General features: G+C 39.1%; 1 protein-coding gene across 1 annotated transcript in view; it reads left to right on the top strand.

Moving 5' to 3' along the window:
• Positions 1-24,032, top strand: part of LOC145448347 (neurocalcin homolog) — a 65,314-nt gene that overhangs the window by 35,655 nt on the left and 5,627 nt on the right. Inside the window, exons 2-4 of the mRNA XM_080326731.1 lie at positions 14,998-15,223; positions 15,681-15,804; positions 22,560-22,705. Coding sequence (XP_080182857.1) covers positions 15,116-15,223; positions 15,681-15,804; positions 22,560-22,705 — 378 coding nt within the window. The 5' untranslated portion in view covers positions 14,998-15,115. The remainder of the gene's footprint in view (positions 1-14,997; positions 15,224-15,680; positions 15,805-22,559; positions 22,706-24,032) is intronic.

The following is a 24,032-nucleotide window of genomic DNA, read 5'->3' as shown; positions in this document are numbered from 1 at the left end:
TCCCTAGTCTCAACGCAGAGTTTGGCGCTCCGGAGCGCAGTACGGCAACGTAACAGAGCCCGGAGACGCTGCTGGTGTGAGTCCCGATGAGTGAGAGTTTTCTGTTCTTGGTAAGGAACGGCCGCAACGGTAGTAACCGCTAGCCCGTCGCATTAATCGGTACCCAAGAAGTAGCTCTTGGTTTCAAAAAGATTGGTGACCCCTTTCCTGCACGATACATGATATTGGCAATCTAAAAGTTTCAACAACATAAATTTCATCGGTACCGACACAACATCTACATAGTCAGGTGTTTTTATGTATATCTGTTCGCTATTGTACATGAATCCACTCACTGCAGCGAAATCAGAGATGTATATTCAACTTGATAATTTCATTTTGAGCGATTCGCATTCGTTCATTCGTCAGTCAGTCGAGAAGATGTGTCTGGCTATTCTGAAAGTGCAGTGATATGCATCTTGAATAAATAACTACACACTATCGGATTAGATGCGAAAACGTTGAAGGACTTTATTCGCCTGTACTAAGGATTATAATTTGTTTCCACTCAACATGTAGTGCACTCGTGGTATGTTACTTATGCGGAAAACTCCAACTTCAAACATGCTAGTTAAATGTCAATCAACACCAAGCAACATCAGCGGTTACGTTACTTTCGTTTATACTTTATGGTAGCGTCTCCAATTTTTTTGAGCTACCACCCCTGGACAACGAATCCAGTACCAGCGTTCCCCCGACACCCCTCACCACGCCTAAATCACAAAACGAAAATTGTTCTGCATTTATTACAGCTAATAATGGGAGGGATGAAGCTGATGTATTATTATCATCATCCTCGCCACGTTGAGTCTGCGCAATCCCATTCTTACATCTCCAGTGTCCACTTACGCTACTGTCAAGCCGCTTTCTGCTGTGAGTCAAAAACTTTGTCACGGCGCTGAAAACACGTTCTATCAAATATTAGCGGGGAAGGGCTACGACGAAAAAGTGATCCCGAGTCCACCGAAAGTATTTCTATTTGATTCAATTGCGTATCCAGAACAATTGATTGGAGATATTGAACTTTGGGTTGAACTCAAAATTGTTCTAAACTGCAAAGTAATCAGCTCCTCAATTGATGCTCGGAAACCTCACAAAATGGATTGATTATCCCGTGAGAAATTTCTAATAGGAATATATCTTGGACTCAAATCACCATATCCTCGTGCAATTTTTCGAGAAGATTGATTTATATTTCTCAGTCAAAATCGGGTATACGAGCTGCACCGGTAGCTCATGCAAGCTTGATAATTGGAACAGTTGAAATGTCGAAAAATTTCAGTGGAATTTCACGGGCTTATCACTGATTCCGGACAGTGCTTAGGTTTCATCATTACTAATAACGGATATACTCATAAATCTGGGAAAATATGCCTGTCAAGTAGAAGTAATATCGTTTCTCGCAACCATAAAGCCATGTCGAAGGCCGCAGTCGCAACACTGAGGCAAATCCACGAACGTTTGAAACAGGGAATAAAATCACGCAAGAGAGTTTCTCCTAAAAAGCCATAACACCTTGCAGTGAGCAATAACTGCTCAAATACTTCGTAGTTCTCACAGAACACAATGAACCACCGTCTTCGGGGATACTGCCGACTGCTAAATTAGTCCATTCATGGTTAGGATCAACATTATCAAGTAACAATGAACTTTTCCGGTGCAGCTGGATGAATAGACGGACGACCCTAAATTGCCCTGAGTGAATCGATTCTGCATTTTTACTGCGAATTTAGCTGTTTTATTTATCAGTCGTGTCAACGCTACTCAGCAGTTGGCTTCTAAACCTACACCTCCCCTATTTCCTCTCAGCGCCCCCTTACAGCCCAATTTTATAGCCAGCGACCCCCAATCGCCCACTTCATGGCCCACTTTGGGAAACAGTGCTTTATAGTATTGATTTGACTGCTGTTTACAGTAATCTTGGAAATGTATCATGCATGCATCATCTCCCTCTCTTTATAGCAGACCACATGCACGGCAATCGTCATTTTGTAATCAGAATTTGTGATTGTTTTGCCTGATAACACGTACGTTCGGAAGAAAATTATGTCTCAAAAAATCCGACAGAAATCTACACGGCCTAGGCACAATCTAAATATATTTCCGGTACTGGTATGCGGCGATTGGGGTCTGCGCATGGATAGTGTATCGTACATGAATTGGGCGTGCGACATAAATTTGGGCCTTTTAAAATAGTTCGATACGATTCAGATTCGTATCCGCATCATCCGAACGCTTTGGTCTCAGCCAAAGCTGCAGGCATCCAATCGAAAAGTTTCAAAGAGTAATCGTATGTGTTGCGGTTTGCCTATAGCTAAGTCATATTTTATTCGCGGACTTTAATGTCTCTGAGTTTGTAGTGACAGCTCTAGATCCACATAGCAGATTTTTAAGATATTGCCGATCACATAAACCCAAAGTTTAACACAATTTGTCACAATTTCAAGAGCACACGCTAATGGAATCGTCGATCCTAGTATAATTTGCCATATTTAATTGCGTCATGTCATTGGCGATTGGCGGATAATCTGTATGGCACGTAAAGGATAGTGTTGTAAATAAAGTGATCGCTACCAGCTACCCTTTCTCTGCTGGTGATGTAATGCTTCCTAAACGCATACATCTAAGTTTCAAGTATATTCTCCCCTTGTGCGGTCGAGTAGGCTGTAATATGTTAATGGCCTAATTTTGATTTAATGCCAAGGTTTCGAGGACTATATGGAACATTGGTTGTCAGGGCGGTGATGATCTCATTGAAACCTGTTGAGAAACAAGAGCGATATCGGTAAATCGGTGTATTGTTTTTACATTCTCTCTCGTCTATAACGCGGGATGTTATCTTGTATATAGGTCTCTCGGGCAAAATCTATTTTAGTCAGAATCCTATTTCCCTTCTACGATATTATGTAAGAAGAGTCCACGTCTCTGACCAAATTAGCATATCTCCTCGACATCAGGATATCTACAGTTTCCAATGCACCAAAGACGCTGTTCCTTCACCACAACGTATATAGCTATACACGGTATATGGAGCTATGTAGTCAAATTTTTATATCAGGCAATGACTTCTGCGAACAGTTTATTTAACAAGTATTCGGCGTTAGCTATCCTAGCATTCTTGTATCGGTGAAGTAAGGACACACACATTTGATGTGAATCCGTATTTGATCTACGAATATTGTGGGTGAAGATGACATTATTTTCTTTAACTTCTGAAAGACCGTCTGCAATCAAATGGTCACCGGATAATGAATATCCACTCTTCATGCATGCAACACAGAAGAAACAGCTCGGTGTCGCTTATAACAACAACATATGGCTGCCTTTAATTAATAGATTGCCTATTTCTATGTGATCATGTCGCACTCTTTGCGGATGCCTTTGCGGAGACCTCTTTTCAACATTAAAATAATAGTTTTCAAAACCATTTATAGGGCCTATAGGCCAAGTTTGATGCAGGCACAATAGGCCTCACAAACCTTTTCAATTCCTTCCAATATTTCCACAGGTTCTATTTCTTGATACTTCTAAAATTCTAGAATACCGGAAATCTTCCGTGAAGTCACCGCCGTTACATTACAATGTAAACTCTGTTATCTGGCGAATCAAATGGAAGATATAATGTACAGTTACGCGTATGATGCAACGTTGCCGAAGGTCAATATTAATATATCTATATTTTCCTGCGTTTGTGTCGGTGCAAGACTTGCGTGTAATGTATGTACTGGCTTTGGTAGAGATATAGGATCGAAATTACTAGGTTAATCAATCACATGTAGGCCTACGTGATGGTGTAGGAAGCCTATGTAGTATTTCATCAGGATTACACGGCACACGTCATCTCTGGACGAAAATCCCTATTGAGGTTCTCTCAAATTTACTCTCGAATGAAAATTTGATAGTGCCCAGCGCTTCGTTTATTCATCTAGCCCAGGGGCGGGCAACTTCTCTAGTCGGCGGGCGTGGTATGGGAAAATGAAGTACTGCCCGGGCCGAATTCCTGAATAGATACATTGGCCAATGACCATGTATTTATCCACCTATAGAAGGAACAAATAGGATTTAATGTAAACTTCAAGTTTAAAGCATATAGAACAAAACATGGGAGGTCGCAATGAAGGATTCATGACGTCATGGCTAAAACAAAAACAAAAACACAATAAATAACATATTTTAAACAAGGGCCATGTTTTAACATGTTTGTTTTAAATATTTTTTTTATATTAGGGTTACCTTAAGTACTACTTTCGGACAATTTGTCCTAATTTTTCAGGTTTTTGACAAAGTCCTTCGAGGACGCCTAAATGTCATCCTTTTTTAGCAATTCGTCCTCCTTGACAGCTTTTACAGGTAGGATAATGAACGGGTTCAACTAAAAATAGGCATAAATGACGGAAAATAGGTAATACCGACGTTCGAGCGGGTCATTCATGAGTCGAATGAAAGTGAGTTATGACCTTCTTTTAGTCAACACCACAAAATTCTAGTAAAAAGTGGGTAAATCGAGAGTCTTAAAAGTGATGAGAATTTTTCCAGTAATTATTGCAAAATCGGTTGTTTTCAGTTTCGATCAAGTAACTTTTACGATTTGGTAAAAGTGTCCTCCTTTCCCGATTCCAAAATATGGTAACCCTATATGCAACTGTAATGTAGACCCTTACGTGACTGAAATCCGAAAACAAAAAATCAAATAAACCAAAGAATACAAAAAATTAAAGAATAGCCTACAGTTACTGTAATTTGACGTAGTAAGCAAGTAGTGGGGGATAACGGCAGACTGTGGCCGCGGTCCACATTACCATGTAAGACCGGAAAATGTCTGCGGGCCGCTCAAAATCCCGTCGCGGCTTGGGTGCGGCCCGCGGGCCGTATTTTGCCCACCCTGCTATAGCCCATATTCCTATATGATCAGTATTCATTATATCAGTATGAAATACTACATTTTCGCAGTTATAGCCTTTGTCTACTCGCGTCACTTACTCAAGCATAGCAATGCTTTGGTATGGTTCAGTTTGTTTCGTTGTATTATTATTTCATCATTTCAAAACACCAGAAGCATGCGATACAATGAGAAGATAGGAGGGTTTCGACGGGGCCTACGATAAGTTATCGTAGACCCCGGTTTCGAAAATATTGGGAGTAATAGTCTTTCAGACACCCACCTTTTCCCACTTACTTTAACAGTTTCCGAAGCCAACTGGATAATTATTGCGTTTTATACATCTGGACGGATTCACAGGGTGCATAAACTGCATATGTATGTATTGTATGTATGCAGTGAGGTTGGCATGACGATGTAGTCCTTGTTAACGATATTCTTTGTCCGTTTATGACAAGGGTCGGATGCCTTTTTCGTCAAAGGGGGCATATTTACCCTATATTTTCAATTGTTAGAATCAACTCACCGTGACGTCACAATTAAAGATTAGTGACGTCACGGCTAAAAAACATTAATACATGTTTTAAACGTAGGCAATGTTTTAAACATGTTTTTTTAATTGATTTTTGTTTCAAATATAACTCTCAGTAATAACAAATGTACTTACAAATTTGAAAGCTGCCGTCGAATGATGAACAATATTATCTTGGTTGCTTTCACACCTTTCGCAAAGCAATAATTATATTTATTACACGAGCTTTCGGTGCGCCGCTCCTTCATCAGGTGACCCGTGGTCCCAGACTTTCGAAACAACTTACTTGCGAAAATTTCAGACCTATTTATTTTGATTCTGGTGCTGAATTGTTTTTATTAATAATTCCATCTTTTTAAAACACCGCAAGATTGAGATAAAACGATAGGAACGTGTTGAAACGACTTGGAGTAGTCCTTCAATCAGACACCCACCTGGATCACGACAACAAGAGCCATGCACACTGCACACTGAACGAAAAGTAATAGAAGATAACATGAAAAGGACAAGCGGTGAAAATGAAGTAGCATGTGACAGTACAGTAGTCGAAGTCGTTGGTTATAGATCAAAGTCCGGTAATTTCGAGGAAATCTATCTTCTATCTCTCCTTTAAGTCGTTTGGGCATCATCATCAACATTTTATTAACATTTTTATAATGCGATATAATGAAAAGAGAGGAAGGTGTCAAAACGACTTGGAGTATACTTTTATAATCAGGCTGGTCTATTGTTGTTATTTTTGTTTTTGTTTTTGTTGTGGTATTCATGGTTATTGTTGTTTGTAGTATTCATGGTCTTAGTCGACTTCTATATATGGTCATTTACACAAGGCCAATTTTCATCATTTTTATTCCGTAGCTGCCGACTTGTAGCCCGGCCTCAGTTTGGGAACCCCCGCCTACAGCATGCAAATAAGAGGCATGCACACTGGATTCAAGAAATGATATCAGCGGCGTAGTCAATTAGCTTGGTATATCCATTATCGGTGATCAGATTGCAAGAACAGGAATATTTGGCACCGGCCTAGGCGCCCGAACATATATCAATATCAAAGGTTTCGGCCAATATGCGTCGACAAATTTGGGCCACGGTTGTATTGCTTTCGATCTTTCCGGGAGCGAACTTCGCGGAGTCGAATCCTGCTGGCCGGAACTATATAGGCCTATGTCTTGACGTGTCCGGGCACCGATATGGCTGTCGCAGAAATACCACCGCCTATAGTCGTCCCACAATTGCAAGTTGCACAGCGCACACTCATGGACTATAACGCAACCTAGCCTAGCTGCCTAGGCCTCCATCGGCTTCAAACGATACCCTAGGGCCTAGGGAATATACTGTTCTCTCATAATTGTTAGCAGGGCGTACGATAACTAAGGTAGGCTTACCATACGTCCTCTTTTAAGAGGATTTGTCCTCTTTTTTGACTTTTTTGAAAGTGTCCTCGGAGGACGCCCTTTTGTCCTCTTTTTTGAGATTTTGTCCTCTTTTTTAGGATTTAGAGCATATTTAGAGCAAATTGCGAGTGATATGCCACATAATAGCACAGAAATGAAGCTCCGACGGGTGAAAAACGGTGATTTTAGCTCGGAGCGAAAAGATGACCTTTTTTTTTTTTTTTTTTTTTTAGTCATCCATCTGTTGATGTGAAGTAAAATACGTTATTCCGGGATCTGAGCGCAGAAGATGACCTTTTTTTTTTTTTTTTTTTTTTTTTTTAGTCAACCGATCACAGAGTGGGAAAAATTAACCGATTTTTGAGAATTTCACTCCGGTTTTGCAAGTGGTATATTTCTGAAAAAGTGTCCTCTTTTTGGATTTCCAAAATATGGTAAGCCTAAACTAAGGTAAGTAAGTTCTTTAAATTTTTCGCACCAGTGTTGAAATCAAGAAATATAGGGACTTTCCAGATGAAAAAATTGCTCTAAAAACATATTCGGGTGGGCCCGTTGGTAAGGTAATGACTTCGTTACATGATGTTATTTCGTGACCTACTGTTTTCTATGCCAAAAGATATTAAAATTGCTCAAACGTACTAAACTAAAAGACGCACATTATTTCAAATTGGAATTTCTTCACTGGCAAATAATTTTTCTCTGCAGGTAGGCATTCGTCTTAATTATAGATTGCCAGGACATAAACATTTGGCGCCAGTCATTTATATATAGGGTCCTATGGACAATTCAACACATATGAATATAATTGTAAATATATCGGTCAGCATAAGGGCAGTCCTTTTCGGCTAAGGTTTTCTCGCTGCCGCTCGATTTGGCACACTTCTCGGAGTCGCATGTTACATGGCCTAAAACTCCATATGTCTTGATGCGCCGTGGCGCGGTAATGGTCGACGACGAAATGTCAAATTTTATAAATCATGCGGATTTTTTCTTGGGGTACGGGCACCCAATAACGAAGGTATACTCTATAATTTATGTTAATTCACGAAATAATTTTGGGCCCCTTCGAGCTCTGCCTCCCCCCGATTGGGGGGTTTGGGGTGCGGCATTTACGGTCCTGCCTGTGACGTCACTCAAGGGTATGCCAAAGCTGTCTCGTCTGCGATGTCACTGTTGGTGAAAGTAACCATATGGAAGACATAAAGAGAAAATAGAAGTGACCTTATCAATTTTCAGTGCGGCTGATAGGCCCAGAAAGCTTTTGTGAAGTAGAATATTCAAATGACTTAAAAATTGACGCGAGAATTGACTCCTAATCACGATTTATTTAATATTCATCATATTATATGTCTAGTCCGAGTCAAGGTCATTTAATAAAAATAATGTATGAAGTCATCCCAACACTGCCATATTTCGGTTTCGATTGGTACAGAAAGGAATAGTTTGAATGTCATTAGAACTTAAGTCAACAGAGTGCGTCTAAAAATCGACAGGTCCAGTCACATTCTCATTCTTGTAGCATCTTCTAGTTAAGGTAAGGATATAGCAAACTTTCCGAAACAAAATGTTCATTAAATGCAATCAGAATCAGCGTCTAGTCAGGAAATAAGAGGTAGCTGACAAATCGAAGTTCCGCAGGAAGGCGCTCTTTTCCTTTGCCCGATCACTGCTCAGACGGAAAAAATGTCGGCGGAATGCCCAGACCAGTTTTTGAGACATTTGCATACATACGTGGGAGTGGGGAGTGTTGATGGGTGCTGTCGGGCGATGGGGTTCGCATTAAAAGTTGCGCGCTTAGGGCGTCAATCTGAAATGGTGTCAAGGCGCTTAAGAGTTCATTTTTAGTGCGGTTGCTGATTTCCTGATTGTCAGCTGATATGATGTGAAGTGAATGGGGTTATTTGTATGTATCGCACCTTTAGATCGAGTGTTAGCATCGATTATCATATGATAAAAGATCTGATGTAGGGCTCGTCTTGCCATTTATAGTTTATGAGTGGGTGAGTATACAGTATACACATACCTGCTATATTTAATTGGCCTCAGTCGGATACCTGCTGTTAGCAAAGAACTGTTTGGTGGATCGTGTCGTTAGCCACATTTTTAATCAACTCTGTACGGCATACGTCAGTAAGGGAATGTTACATTTATATTCGTATTGATGAATTACCGTACCGTGCTGGCTGCTCAACGAGAATTTTGAACTCTGTTGCATATTTCATGTGATGGATGTTGATTTTTTGCTCTAATTCAGCGTAAAACCTGAGAATTACTAAATTATTCATAATGGTTGTTTGAGTTGGGGCTGGTACCTGGTACTCTAATGTAGTAGTCTATAAGCATTGAGCTTTTGTGGGGAGCTGAAACATAATAGCAATTTGACTGGAGGATGCATGATAATAAGTAGTGTTATGAGTGGAAATGAGCAATCTCCAAATTACACTGTACCGTCATACTGGTAGTTAACTGTAGCTTGTGATCCATACCGGTGAATTCTATTATAATGCTAAATCCTGAAATAATGTGTCTACAAATATAGATATTGTTATCTGTATGAATAATTTATTTTTCCATGGCACAGTTGTTTGAACTTTATTGTAGGCATATCTTCTGTATACCCTAACGCTGATGAAGTCTTAAAATAGGCCATGCTAAGTTCTGTGCCAAAATTATCCATTGGCGCTGAAGAATCCTTTGTGGATATACTTGTGCGTCTCTGCTTAATTGTGATAAGCCTACTGCTTATTGTAACCTAGGTGAGAGAGATAGCTTGTATTTGGTACCAATAGCCAATAGGCTTACTGGTATTGACATGACTGTTCTGTGAACTGTTGCAGTCCACCGCCTATTAAGCTAGCTGGCTATTATAGGATCTAATTTATTGGATTCCTATCAATAAATCTTACTAAAAAAGGTGTTGAGCCGACTGTAATGTCCATTTAAAAATCTTCTGAAAATCTACTGACCGACAATACTCAGATGACTGGCAGTAGGCCTACTAACAACCCCTGTAATAATCTTGTCTAGGCCAATAAATTGAAGATTATCCTAATGACAATGGGTAGCTATCATATGATAAAATTAGGGCGCCGCCGCATTAGTGCTCATTGCTTATGCTAGTTGTGATACATTGGTCATATCCACTTGTAAATATATCAGCTCTTGTCATCATCGCAAGGGATCAATATAGCAATAACACTGTCCCTTAGTATCTCATTATAGCTGGTGACATTGACAGCTATCATTTAGTAAACCTTGGCTGTATTGATTGCATCCAAGTGTTTGAGTCCTTGCAGAGATTTCCCCTGCGAGTTACGATTTGATTATTGGACTCTTGAGACATAACACCCAGATTCTTTCTATCATTCTATTTTCCACTATCTTAAAGGGGTGGGGGGGGGGGGGAGGTATCTAAAAAAGTTTGAGAACCGCTGTTCTATCAGTTGATTAATATCATAATTTTATGGTGGAAGTTATATCCCCTTTGACTACTTCTCATTCAGTTTTGATTGTCAATTCGTTAAGTCTGGTGAATCTATGCATTGCATAATTATCAAGTATTGATAAGAGTATTAGTCATTTCAATGTCCTCAATTACATACAATCATGAGGGCTAATATTGAATTAACCGATGATCTCATTGTTGTTTGGCAAATAATGGTATTTTGGTTATATTTACGCGATTGCTGGGATATTCTTTCATCACTCGCTGTGTGTGTGTACTTTAGTCCAAAAATCGATCTCCACAAACACTCGAGGAATATTATAGCATGCGGAGTGTGTATGCCTACCTGTGGCGTATTTTGACTGTAATATGGTGCGAAAGTGTGGTATGCTGCAATGTGGTTGCTTACCACTTTATCAGAGTCAGTTTTCATCAATGTTTCTTTTCTGGAATCGCGCATGTTACACGTACGGTGACATAGCTATGGAAGATGTCGATTTATATTTTCTAATTTCGAAGAGAGCCAAGCTTCACCGCTGATATGATGATATTTTTAGATATTTTATTATTATTTGATTATTATCACTAGCCTGCATGTGGGCCAGTTTTTCTGAAGAACTGTTAAAAAAATCTGAGAGTACTTTGACTCTACTCCAAAAATGGCAGTGTCTCAGAAATACTCGTGTAGGCTACCCTACAATTATAATAATGCTGCTGCAGCCCTCCATTTTGACTTGAAACACAAATGAGCAGTGTAACTATTTCAGTCATCTGCAATCCACAAATTGTAACCATTTGCAAATGGCAGGAGTATATAGGTCATGGTCATTATCAATGTATCCATGTTCTGAACTACCCACATGTGGTATTATGTTTGGTGTAAATCGGAAAATGTTCTAGTATTTTTTTCTTCGGATGCTTTTTATGTTAAATATTAATTAAATAAAACTGTTTTATAATTGAACAGCTTTATTGCCGCCCAGTTTTATGAATGGTATATTTTTGATCATTGCCCGTGATGCTAAAAATCATTTCTCAAAGCTCACTATGTTGATTTCGTCTGCTTGAATAGATAGCATGATGGCTTTAATTTGGTAGAATGTGGTATTTCGCTACTGACCATAATAATTTTGTGGTAGGATATAGGCTAGAGCCTGTTTACTATTGTAGTGGGGATAGCTCCTATGCGGTCATAAGCTATCAAATGTCTCGTGTCAGCTGTTAAGGTTTGATGAGAACACGTGATGCCTGTGGTCCGTAGATTTGATTGGGATTAATAATTAACATACCAGCTTTGTAGTACGGACTACTACTGTCCGAATAATATATTGCTCACTACTGACAACACTATTTAGGTCACTTGAGCCAGTTCTACATAGCATCATAGTTTTTGATTTGATTGTGTCAAAGTCACCGGAATTCTTTTTTACTTGGTGCTGCTAGCGAAATAATTTAAGAACTTCAAAAATAATACCTCAGGTGGACAGTTGGTTCTGTTAGGAGATGTATAAAATCGATGACTCTGAAGAAAATATCCCAGTTAGCAGCTACTCGTTGCGTTGCTAATGCAAGCAATTCAGCATAATATGGTTGCTATATAAGCCATATGGCACAAACATTGAGTCTCATTCATAAAATGCAGGTTTGACACTTTCTGCTGTATACTGATCTGAAAGTCGAGACCTTGAACTGTTTTTCCTTTTCTTGGCTAAGTGCTGTTGACTTAGTCTATATGTTTCAAGGTTACCTATTTGATGAAATTGGAGTGATCATGAAGGGGTACTGAGCAGGAATTGGGCATAATTTGAGTCTAGTATTGATTTCAATGATTCGAGTCGAGCATTATACCTACACGTCATTTTTTAGTGCTGAATTGATATGCCTCATGCGACTAAGAATAATATTTTCAAGGACAATTATTGTGTCAATATTTCCTATATACCACAACATCCAAAAGTCTGTGGCAAAGACCTACATATGTTCCTAAAATCAATATTTCGTTATAGGTAGTGATCAACCTGTTCTGTTGTTGCAATTTGATGCGTTATGTCATGTTTATGGTAGACAAATTATTTGCGATAATGAGAGATACTCGAAAACTCTATGGTGTTGGAAAAGATGTGGACTGATTTAACCTAGGGGTCAGATCATGTCAGGTGGTCCAGAAAAATTTCAACTTATGCCCCCACCATCTCAGATTATCATGGAAATTGGTATGCTTAGAAAACTTTTCTTTCTGAATTCAGAAAAACAAATTTTATGAAAATCGGTCAAGTAAAACTGAAGATGTGGCCGTTCAAAAATTGCTGTTTTTGTGATCGCTCAAGCGGAAAAAATGTCAGAAATTTACACATGTAATTGAAATCTGCTATATTTTGGTCAAATTAGGGTTGTTGAGGGTGACACTTTCACACTTGTTCATTTACATCCTACTTAATACTTTGCCCCCTTCTTTGACACCTGGGGCTGCATAGTCTGACCTTTAACCCCATGATTCTATTCGCGTCTTGGAAAATCGCTCATGCGTGACGTCATTTTTAATTGCAAATTTCTTTTGACCAAGAGGTGGTGTCATCAAGTGTAAGGTGTCATTGGAAAGCTCCTGATAAGGACTTTCAGAATCAACTATAACATTCCTCGCTATAGAATCATTACATAACATAAGAGTGCCATGAAACTAACCTGCAAATAACATGTTTTAATTGAAAATCTCACCTTTCTCAACATGACACAAACTCTGTAAAACAACTAATTTTACTTTTATTCCATATACAGTACCTATTGTACTACACACAAGGTAGTCAGTATAACTCAAAACAGATAATTGCCGACATAAATTATGCTGGAAATAATTTTTGAAAATTGAAGAAAAATTTGCTACACAGTTTGAGGTGAACACACAGTACTTCAAAAATGAATCAGAATTCACAACTAACGCAATGATAAGATGCAATATTTTATGTGTTCTACACAATGCTTTGGGCAACGATCAGCACTGAACAATGAAATGGACAATACCAACGAAAATCAATGTCAGCGGGTTGGTAGATTTCATATTATGGTGAGATATCAACTATGCACTTGCACATATCAGATATATATATTTATCTTTGATGATATCTCTTCCAAACTTCTTTGACTTTCAGTGTTGTTTATACACACTCTTTTTGATGCTAACTCGGTCTTCCAACGCCGGCATCATCCTATTGTTTTTGCTGTTTCAAAAAAACTTCACAACTTTTTCAATTTTTTCATCTGAAAGCATCTTCCATTTTTGTGGTGGTGGCAAAGAATAACTCCAGTGTCTTGTTCTTGCTGTTTCGCATCTCTCAACAACCTTCCACTTACTCCAAAAATTTCCGAGATTTTCATTCTTGACCAATTGTTAAGATTTGAATTTTTTGAGGTCTTGTTGAATTAGGGCTATTGTTTTTTCTTATATTTTTGATACGATATTTCAAAAGCAACTTCATTTTCATATTCGTCTTTTCCCGTCCCTACAAATTCTTGAATCTCATCAACATGTAAAACCTTGGCAAGCTTTGTTTTAACATTGAGATTCAATTCTTGTATTTTTCTTTTTCCGTATCTAATTTTTCGATTTCCATAAAGAGAATGCATCTTTACTGGAGATTCACCAACAGCATGAAGACTCTGATATGTGCATTGTTAATATCTCACCATACCATGAAGACTACAATGCATGAGATATTGCATCTTATCATTGCGATAGTTGTGAATTCTGATTAATTTTTGAAGTATTGTGTGTTCACCTCAAACTGTGAAGCAAATTTTCTCCATTATTTTAAAAATATCTCCCAAAATTATTTCCAGCATAATTTATGTCAGCAATTATCTGTTCTGAGTTATACTGACTACCTTGTGTATAGTACAATAGGTACTGTATATAGAATAAAAGTAAAATTAGTTGTTTTACAGAGTTTGTGTAGTGTTAAGAAAGGTGAGATTTTCAATTGAAACATGTTATTTGCAGGTTAGTTTCATGGCACTCTTATGGTATGTAATGATTCTATAGCGAGGAATGTTATAGTTGATTCTGAAAGTCCTTATCAGGAGCTTTCCAATGACACCTTACACTTGATGACACCACCTCTTGGTCAAAAGAAATTTGCAATTAAAAATGACGTCACGCATGAGCGATTTTCGAAGACATGCGCAGAATCAAAGGGTTAAAGGTCAGACTATGCAACCCCAGGAGTCACAGTAGGGGGCAAAGTATCTAGTAGGATGTAAATGAACAATTGTGAAAGTGTCATCCTCAACAACCCTAATTTGATTGAATTATGGCAAATTTAAGTTACATGTTTATATTTCTGACAATTTTTCCGCCTGAGCGATCACAAAAATGGCAATTTTTGGACGGTCATACCTTCGGATTTAGTTGACCTTTTTTGTTGAAATTTGGATTTCTGAAATCAGAAAACAAAGCTCTGTAAGCATGCCAATTTTCATGATGTTTCGAGATAGTTGGGATATGGCCTGGACCAAGTGATATGATTTACCCCCTAGCACATATCATGGCACTCTCAGCCTCTCATAGAATGTAACTAGTAGCACATACATTCTGTCTACTTCCGAATAGCGGTAGTAGAGCATATTTAAATGATGTTAAATAGTTAGCTTTGAAAGCATCGATCGATCGACAATGTCGAGTATTAGATTTGTAACGTATTCATCTTCAAATCAGCAGCGAAACGTACTCTTAACTGCTTCTGTAGTTAATTTGAGCTGGATTGTAATTTACTGCATAGGAGTCTTGTGGTCGATGTCATTGTTGCGCTCGCTGTGACCAGTGTTCCGCTATCATGGGGAAGCAAAATAGCAAGTTGAAGCCGGAAGATATCAAAGAACTCACACAAAGCACGCAGTTCTCTGAACATGAGCTGCAGGAATGGTACAAGGGTTTCATCAAGGTAGGATATTAATTATCGTATTACTAGAGGCCTATTTTCATTAGGAATATTCGGAGCAGCTCCGCGTTGCATGTTTTTCCTGGTTAGGTTCCCCGAATACTTTCTGATATATTCAACTGGTAAAGTGAGAAAATAGATCAAGCATCGATTTGGCCTCACAAAATACGCTGAAAATTTTTGTTACAAGCTTGCTGAAAGTTGTAAGTTATATAGAGGTATAATATTTGATATAAATGGATGATGTTTGAGGATTGGGATAAAACACTGAAATGTAGCCTACAATTTATCTGCATATCTTAAATTATCTGCTGTATAAAGTGTATGGATTGCGCCTGGTAGGAGATAGGACAAATATTCGACATCGATAAATTGCTGCACAATCTAATGTGACTGGCGATGTTTTTGAAATTCAAGCATATATTGCAGACTCGTCTCTACCGAAATCTTCCATTTTCAGGATTGTCCTTCTGGAACTCTGAGGGAAGATGAATTTCAGAAAATATATTCAAATTTTTTTCCATACGGTGACGCATCAAAGTTTGCGAAGCACGTGTTTCGGACATTTGATGCCAATAACGACGGTGAGTAGATAGTCGGTCACTGGTCAGTATAGGCACATCCAAGATGAAAATTTGAGAGGGGTGGTAATACTGGCAAAGGATTCAGGGGAGTGGAAATTTTTTTATACTTATCCCGTGACATTGCCAATCCATAGCGAAATCGCAATTGCATTACAGATGGCATCACGGATAATAACTGTTACTATTGAATGATATATTCATACTGTAATAAGCTCGAATATTTTCAGCTGACCCTCGTCTATGACATTTGGCGATACGGCTATTGGTATAAAAACGCACGGCATTCTTTTCAGCTCTCTACTAGTTGCTGACGATTAACCCTGACGAGTGTCAGCCGAACATATTCGGGTTTATTTCTTTTGCAATTGTATTGTATATTGAAGTTCTCCAAGTGTCTCTTGAAATTGTATTACTGTAAATAAGTTGATTTCCTTGAATGAAGCTGGAGGGTGAGTTGTCCTAGGATAAAGGATGTCATTCCGCTGCTTAAGTATTGTTCCAGAACCAGGCTCAGTTCGGGTGATCAATCCGAGGTCTCTGGAAAGTTTGCATTAAATTCAGAATAGGTATTATTCGCTATTATGCTAGCAAACGGCAACATTCCCTGTATCCGCTACTTATGTTTGCAGTAACGATTCTTTGAAAGTATGACGCAAGGGCTCAACGTTAGTCGAGGAATAGAGCTTGTGCATATTTTTGATCAGTGGAACTTGAAATTCCGAATTGACGCATTGTTGCTGTGCGGTGAACAATCAAGTTACGTAACTTGAAGTTTCCTGTAACCAGTGTTAGCACTTGAATAGTCGAATGGAAATTTATCTGAATTCATTTTTAGCCTGTTGTCTCTCGTACAATTGAGTTTGTGCAAAGTTTGAGAGTTTTAAAAGAGTAGAATTATGAGTTGCACTCATCTTCACAAACAATGCCTCTGTGTGACATGAACACTTGAATTTTATTACTTTTTTACAAACACAAATCATGACAAATTGGCATTCCGTAGTAGGCAAGGGCTTGGCTTAGCGCCGCGCTCACAAATACGACGTGGCATGCCAATCATTGCGGAAATACCGTTCACGTGAGAATTTGGCACTTTTACATCCTGCTTTTGACGCCGCAAGCTTGCAACGTTCCATACTTCCAATCAATTTGATATCATTTCGGCTGTAATTGGCAGTACTTTTGCAGATAAGAATTTGCTTATGCTGTCGTACAGACACAGACTTGCTGCTGTGTCGTGGTACGCACGTGGCATGTTACAGACACATGATATACTAGGCTCGGACAGTTGAGCATATTATGTGGTTACTTATCTGAAAAAATGCCTTTGCTTGATTTCAACATCTTGAATTTGATTTTAAATTGAATAGAATTGGTTTGTCTTGTAATAGTTCAAAGACAATCACAACGCCCAAAATGTAATCACAGCAGCTGTAATTATATCGCCATTAGTAGTATTGTAAAAGCTCAATGACTCTTATCACATATAAAGGTCTGGTGAGCCAAGGTTTGTAGATTCATTGCAAAATAACCTAGTAATTAATTGAACTTGCACGGTGATTATCAAATCATTGATCAAACTCAATTTAAGTGTGCTAACCTCTCCCACAAATTCCAATAATCAATGTGCATTGTGCAGTCATTCCTGCAAATACAAAATAGATCGAACTTAATAATGATGCTGCGAACATAAACTTGCTATGACATGATTTGTAATTTGGGCAGAGTCATGTTTGATAATGTTTGATCAGCTAGGAGTGGGGACAAATGATCGGCTGGAACAGTGGATGAAGTTTGCCAAAGGTTTGGTGCACATAATTTGTTTGATAATGGTGGCTGTCTTTGCATTCAAACATCGATCCCTATTTTGACATTTATAACCAGACGGATGTGTGCAGTTTGGTAACGTTCAATGTTTTATGAAGATTTCCGTCATCCCTTGATTTGGTGCAGTTGTATTGAGGACATGCACATGAGTAAAAGCTTGTATATTGACTTTTGGGAGCACCTTACCTAAAAATATCATACAATGGTAGGTACCGAGAGAATCCCATTGTGTAATAGATGGGAGCGGAACATTTTTGATCTAAAATATTAGATTGTAAGATCTAACTTGATTCACAATACCTTCGCAGTTCAATGTGTAATTTTGAATATTGAGGTTTGTTATTAAGCAGGCCTACTTCATGGATGGTAATAATTAATGAATGCATTCAAATAAATGTCTATGATTCTAAGATTAGGATAATTATTGCGCATTGATGAGCATGTTGTTGATGACTAGCCTTATAATGGTTAGAAACTTATTGATTTTCAAGGCTTGTGATCTCATATCGTGTACGGTGATCGATCTTTTCGTATCCAGCTATTCCAAGTATGACGATGCTAAAATTTTAACGTCCAACGATATCATTAGGCTGACCCTACCTGCTCTGTTAGGAATCAGTACTGTGAGATTGATTATTATTGTGCCGAGTTTTCCATTTCCTGTTTTGACCTGTGTGGAAGCTTTTTGTTAAAAGGAAATGCGTGAGATTTGACAATTTTGTCATCTGCTCGATTGATAGCCCGTCCTTATTTTGCCCAGTTGCACAGCAATCTATCTGTCTGGCGTTTTATGAGTCGTTAACTGAGTTCCGCCTGTCTAACCAATATTTGATGTGTAGGTTTGGCACATGTCATACACAGCTATCTGTCTCCTATTGGTCGGTGTAATAAAATAGAAATTTCTGGAATAGCCGAGACCTTTGATTTGGAGGTAAATCAGTCGAGATGACTGGCGTTGCCCTGCAACAGTCATGTGAAGTCTCTACGATTTGTATAAATAATCCATGAAAAGATTCTACTTTTGGCTATCACCTTCGATTTCAGTTGTGGTATGTTCTTGGGATCAACCGATATCAACGCAAACGAGTCATGGCAGCTCACCCTATACAATAATACATATTTAATGTAGCCTACGCACTGCAGTACAGCCGCACTGTAATATGCATACTATCAGATCTGAGTAGTTGAAAATAGTCTAGTTGCTAAAATGAATCTTGCAACTGCATTTTATTGAAAATGTGTGGTGTGTGTTTGCCTCCAAGGTGGGGTTTCTTGTTCATTCGTGGGGGTATTGGTTCAGGATGGTCAAGAAAATTGTCGTGGTTTTCAAGTAGTGTAAACCGAATTAATTGTCACCCTTATTTCATCGTGAGTACGGTAAAGGATTGGAAGTTTTCTTTACACAACATTGAATAATCCTCTTTGTGGCATGTTAAACCATCTTGGTCCTGTGCTGGTTAAGTGGTTAACAATGTGCATTTTGTGATTGATATTGAGAGATTGTGTCAATTGCTTTGCTAGGTGCTGGGCAAAGTAGTTCGACTAGTTTCTGTGTTTCGTCATTTGTTTCCCCGTTACAGTAACTTTATAATGTCTGTACCTTGAAAAACGCTACTTCTACCCATCAATGGGTATAAGATGACGGAACTAGCACAACAGTTCTGGCACCTAACTTTTCCAAGTGGCGTAATGTGCAGTTTGCCGGAGGCTTCCCTCAAGGCAATTCTGTGTTGTTTGAACTTGTCTTCCATGCCCATGCCCCAGTCTGATTGTTATGGCAAAGTGAAAACCGATTCGGCAGTGTGCATGTGATTTTTCGGCAATGTTTAAATAATAAACGCCTTAAGCATCATAACTGATTGTCATTCTATTGATGTTATGAATACCGTATTGAAATCATCCTTGCTCTCTTATTGATCTTGAATGAACTTGCCCTTTGCATATACTTTAAATCAATTTGATTACATCAGTGAGGACATTCCGTTGTAACCTGTTCGCACATGACGATGACTAATGTTTGGTGGCCAATTTTCTAGCGGCTAAATCCCATGGGTACACTGACAAAGTGCCTGTGAGGTTTTTGACTTGAGGTTCAGGGGTGACGTTATTGCTCTCCTGGGACCTGAATCGAATTTGCCCGGAAATTGGACATGCCAATCCTGATATGTCGCTGGTATTGATTTCATTACAAATCCTCATGGTTGATGTAATACAATTACAATCTACTAAAAGCTGAGTCTGAAGTCATGTTGTAGGCCTATTACTATTCTTTATAATAATAATGCTTATACTAGATCAGGGGTCACCAACCCGGTGCCCGCGGGCACCAGGTAGCCCGCGAGGACTGGTTGAGTAGCCCGCGAGCCCATTCTAAAAATAGGTGGAATAGCAGCATTTACCAATATTCGTCAGATTATTACCAGTGAGCTTTTAAATATGTATATTGATTGATTCAGCTATTCTTGTTTAAAACACACTAACATGTAAGTTACATGTATAAACACTTGAAAATATCTTCAATTACAATTAGTAATATATAGATAGATGTATGTGATGGAATCACCAGAAATTCGAGATACGGCGCATTGCCTATACAGGTGACATGACGGAATGCCGTCCACGGTCTTCTTGAAATGGTGGGGAGGGATGGGGGGGGGGGGGGGGGGGTGGTGGGGTGGTGGTGGGGGGGGGGGAGAGTTACGATAGCTCGACGACCAGTACAATGTCAAAGTTGTATACAATATTACTATTCGGAGTCAGATAGCCGTGAAGTACTAGCAGGTTTTCAATATCTGTATACCCATTGCGTATTGCATCTTTTGGCACAGCTTGTTTCTGTTACACTCAACGCAGTTTAATATACCATGTTTCTAACTTTCTGTAATCGTTGCTGCTGTCCGGTATAATGAAATCTTGTCATTTCTGGATGGTGAACAGTAGATTGAAATTGTAACACTGCAAAATGACCCCCACCAGCCACCTCACTCTGCAGCAAACGTTTGGTGCATTGTTGATATGGAAAAGTACATGGGCAACAGCTATGAAGGTTGCAAGCGTCTATGGTTCAACTTATCGTTGTGAATCAGCCTTTTCGGACATGAACTTCATCAAAAACAAACACAAAACACGTTAAATTATTGCACATCTGGAATACTCACTCAGAATTGCAGTGTCAAGTTAAATACCAGAGTACAGCGCGCTTGTTGATATCATACAATGCCCAGGCTTCCCACTGACTGCTATAGAAACAGATAACATGATGTCCAGTCCTGCCCAGTGCTATGAATATCAAAGCGGAAATTCAGTGTGATACGGGTAAACGGCGGGAGTAAATAGTAGCCCGCCGCTTCAATCATTACGCAAAAGTAGCCCTCGGTTGCAAAAAGGTTGGTGACCCCTGTACTAGATAATAACATCCGATTTCAGATGGAATGTTGGCAGGCTCATCAGCATCACCGCTTGTGACCGTCCTAATATAAATAACCTAGGTAGCCTGCTTTCTGATTCAGGACCGGTTTTGTGTGTGTTTACTACTATATTAATGATGACAAATAACTGTGGGGGCAGGGCCGTATGGTTATATTTAGCAGTCATATTGTCCTGATTTTTATCTATCACACACTGCTGGTATTGAAGAGCTAGCTTCGCACAAGGTTCAGATCATTCTCGACTTGGGATTTCAGATACTTGAGCTGAGAGTATAGAGTAAGAAACGTTACGCTCCTTCTGATGTTGCGCTGTATGCAGATACAGACAAATTTCAATGACAAATTACTTTTATAGCATTATGATCACCTGTGATGAGAATGAAAATGACCAACTTATATTGAAAATATAATATATTTGTAGTAATTGTGCTTTTGAACATTTCTGACCTCAATTTCACTACCAATGCCCAGCACACTGCGGTATGCTATATTTAGAGACTTGATTCATTGCCTTCCAGCAATGGCATGTGTTGGAATTGTCACATAGCCTACAGTATTTGATATCCCTTTTGAAGATGACGGCTTATGAATGACAAGATTTATCGCCACAGGCAAAACACAAGATATCATGCCGAGTAATTGTGAAGCATCCATTCATAAATCTCAATGTTGCAAGAATGCAAGTGTCGAATTTTCATGCTGCATTTTGGAGCTTGGTCTTTGACTAAAGAGGCAGTGAGGCAACTTTGATTGATGGCTAGACATAACTCGTAGATTTAGCCACAACTACTCACCGTTGATTCCTTTTTTCAAAATAATTGTTGGGAAGCCAAGCAGTTACCTTGTCATCATTCCATATCCTTAATACACGGATTTAACACATACGCCTGTGCTGCATTAACAGACCGTTGTGTCAAGGTTTCTATCTCATGGCCGCTTCAAATACAAGTGTAGCCGCAAGTGAAGACCGAAAGTTAGTTGAATAGACTCGCACGAGATTGCGGTTTTATTCGTCCTAAAAGCATACTTCTGCTCTCATCTAGTCATTCATCTGCAATGTTCCCATGTTCCCTCTGACCTGCGCAAATGCGCGGTGCTGACACGGCCTCTAAGTTTCGCACAAAAAATCCAAAGTGATGACCTTTTTTAAAAATTTTTTTAGTCGCCACTCACTGGTGTCCAAGGGTGTGCGCAGTGAGTTGGTGAGTGTGTGCAGACTCGTCAAAAATGAGAGGGAACATTGGTCAACTGTAACTGTAGTACTACTCATTATATTTTTCTTGAACCAGGCCTACTTCTCAACCATTGCTCTTTCGTTTTGGGAATACCTTTTGCTTGCAAATCTAGATATTGTAGAGATGAGCGTTTTAAAAGCTTTTCCCTCCATTGTTTAGACTTTAATTTTTGATTGAATAATGTGCTTGCGAGTTGAGATATGTATTGTCGAACCTGAGTTTAACAGCAACGATGGTTGCCACCCTACAGTTTGCTCTTTCCTTGCAGGAACGATTGACTTCCGCGAATTCATTATCGCGCTCAGCGTGACGTCACGGGGAAACTTGGAAGACAAGCTGAAGTGGGCGTTCTCCATGTACGACTTGGACGGCAATGGCATGATCTCCAGACAGGAAATGCTTGAAATTGTGCGGGTACGTTGCTATGCCTGTCAGAACTTCACTGTACCTACTCTCACTTCTTAGTAACACTCCATTGACTGTGAAGTCAAACCTTGACCTCACTTATACCGGAGTTGTTCCAAGTCCCCGCGTAATTCTATGTCTGAAATCGCAGCTATTGACTTGGTCTGATTGCAATGCGGCTGGAAGCTTGCTTTGTATCATATTTGTAATTTGTTACGGACGGTTGTTGTGAGTTCTATAATGTTGATTTGAGCTCCGACTCAAACACAAACCTTGTCTCATTGTCTGTGACTCGTGTTGTTATCTGTGGTTCCAACTGAATTAGTTTCATGGAAATGAATTGCCCGGCGATTTCCAACGTTGTGAAATGTCATACTTTGTTGACACTTGGATTACTTCCTGATACAGCATCGTTAAGCTTGTCATAAAAGTATGATCTATATTCACGTGTGGTATGTAATTAAATCAACGCTTCGCTTCAATGGGAGTTATTGATTTTAGCTGTTAGGTATGGACCACCGTTCCGTGGTAGGATAATGACTTGTGTTGTTTCCGCCTTTATACTGGGTGTAGAGATTTCTGTGGCTGAAGCGTAACGCTGACTAATAAAGACCTCTGCGAAGGCATCACGGCTCGTTGCTGCTGAGAAAAAATATTTAGGGGTGCTGTCGGTGTACTACGTGCGTTATGTTGGACTTTTAGTGTTTTGGAACCGCCTTGAAGGGACGAAATTCAAGATTTGAGATTCCCAATGGACTATTTGTGTAACCACAACTAACTCTGTCTACAAAAGGAGTTTGTGTACCATCTTAAAAATAGTACATTGAACTTATTTAAGATCTCATTTCATGCTGGTGACGTCATATTTTGTGATACGATTGTTGATATACAATGTTCTCTCCAATTCTCCACTAGTTGCTGACGATTACTCCTGACGAGTGTCAGCCGAAAATATGCGGGTTCATTTCAATATGAATATTCAATTGTATATTGAAGTTCCGTACATCCAAGAAGCTCTTTAACTACAACTAAGTGAAGAAACTTTTTGCGAGATGCAGTTGGCCACTTGTGACCAGGCATCCATGCTATATCGTACTGGCAATGGTGCAATCTATAATTCCAATTGTTTTGTTTAGTTGGATTGTGATTAAAACCTGATCAACTTAATTTACAGATACAGCCTTTGTCGTGCATTTCCTGTCCAAATATAGCAATGACTGCAAAATTTTTCGCATAAATGTGCTGCAGCTTTGGAAGTGCGCCTTCAGCAAGATGCCAAAACTTTTGAACATCCTCTGCGTATATCAGTTTCGGTTTAAAAAATATGATATCGGCC

The sequence above is a fragment of the Botryllus schlosseri genome, chromosome 10 (genome assembly GCF_051294905.1).
Source record: "Botryllus schlosseri isolate E-star chromosome 10, Bs_hap1, whole genome shotgun sequence".
Lineage (NCBI taxonomy): Eukaryota > Metazoa > Chordata > Ascidiacea > Stolidobranchia > Styelidae > Botryllus > Botryllus schlosseri.
Note: the sequence above shows the minus strand (reverse complement) of the source record. Positions and strands in the feature narration are given on the sequence as shown.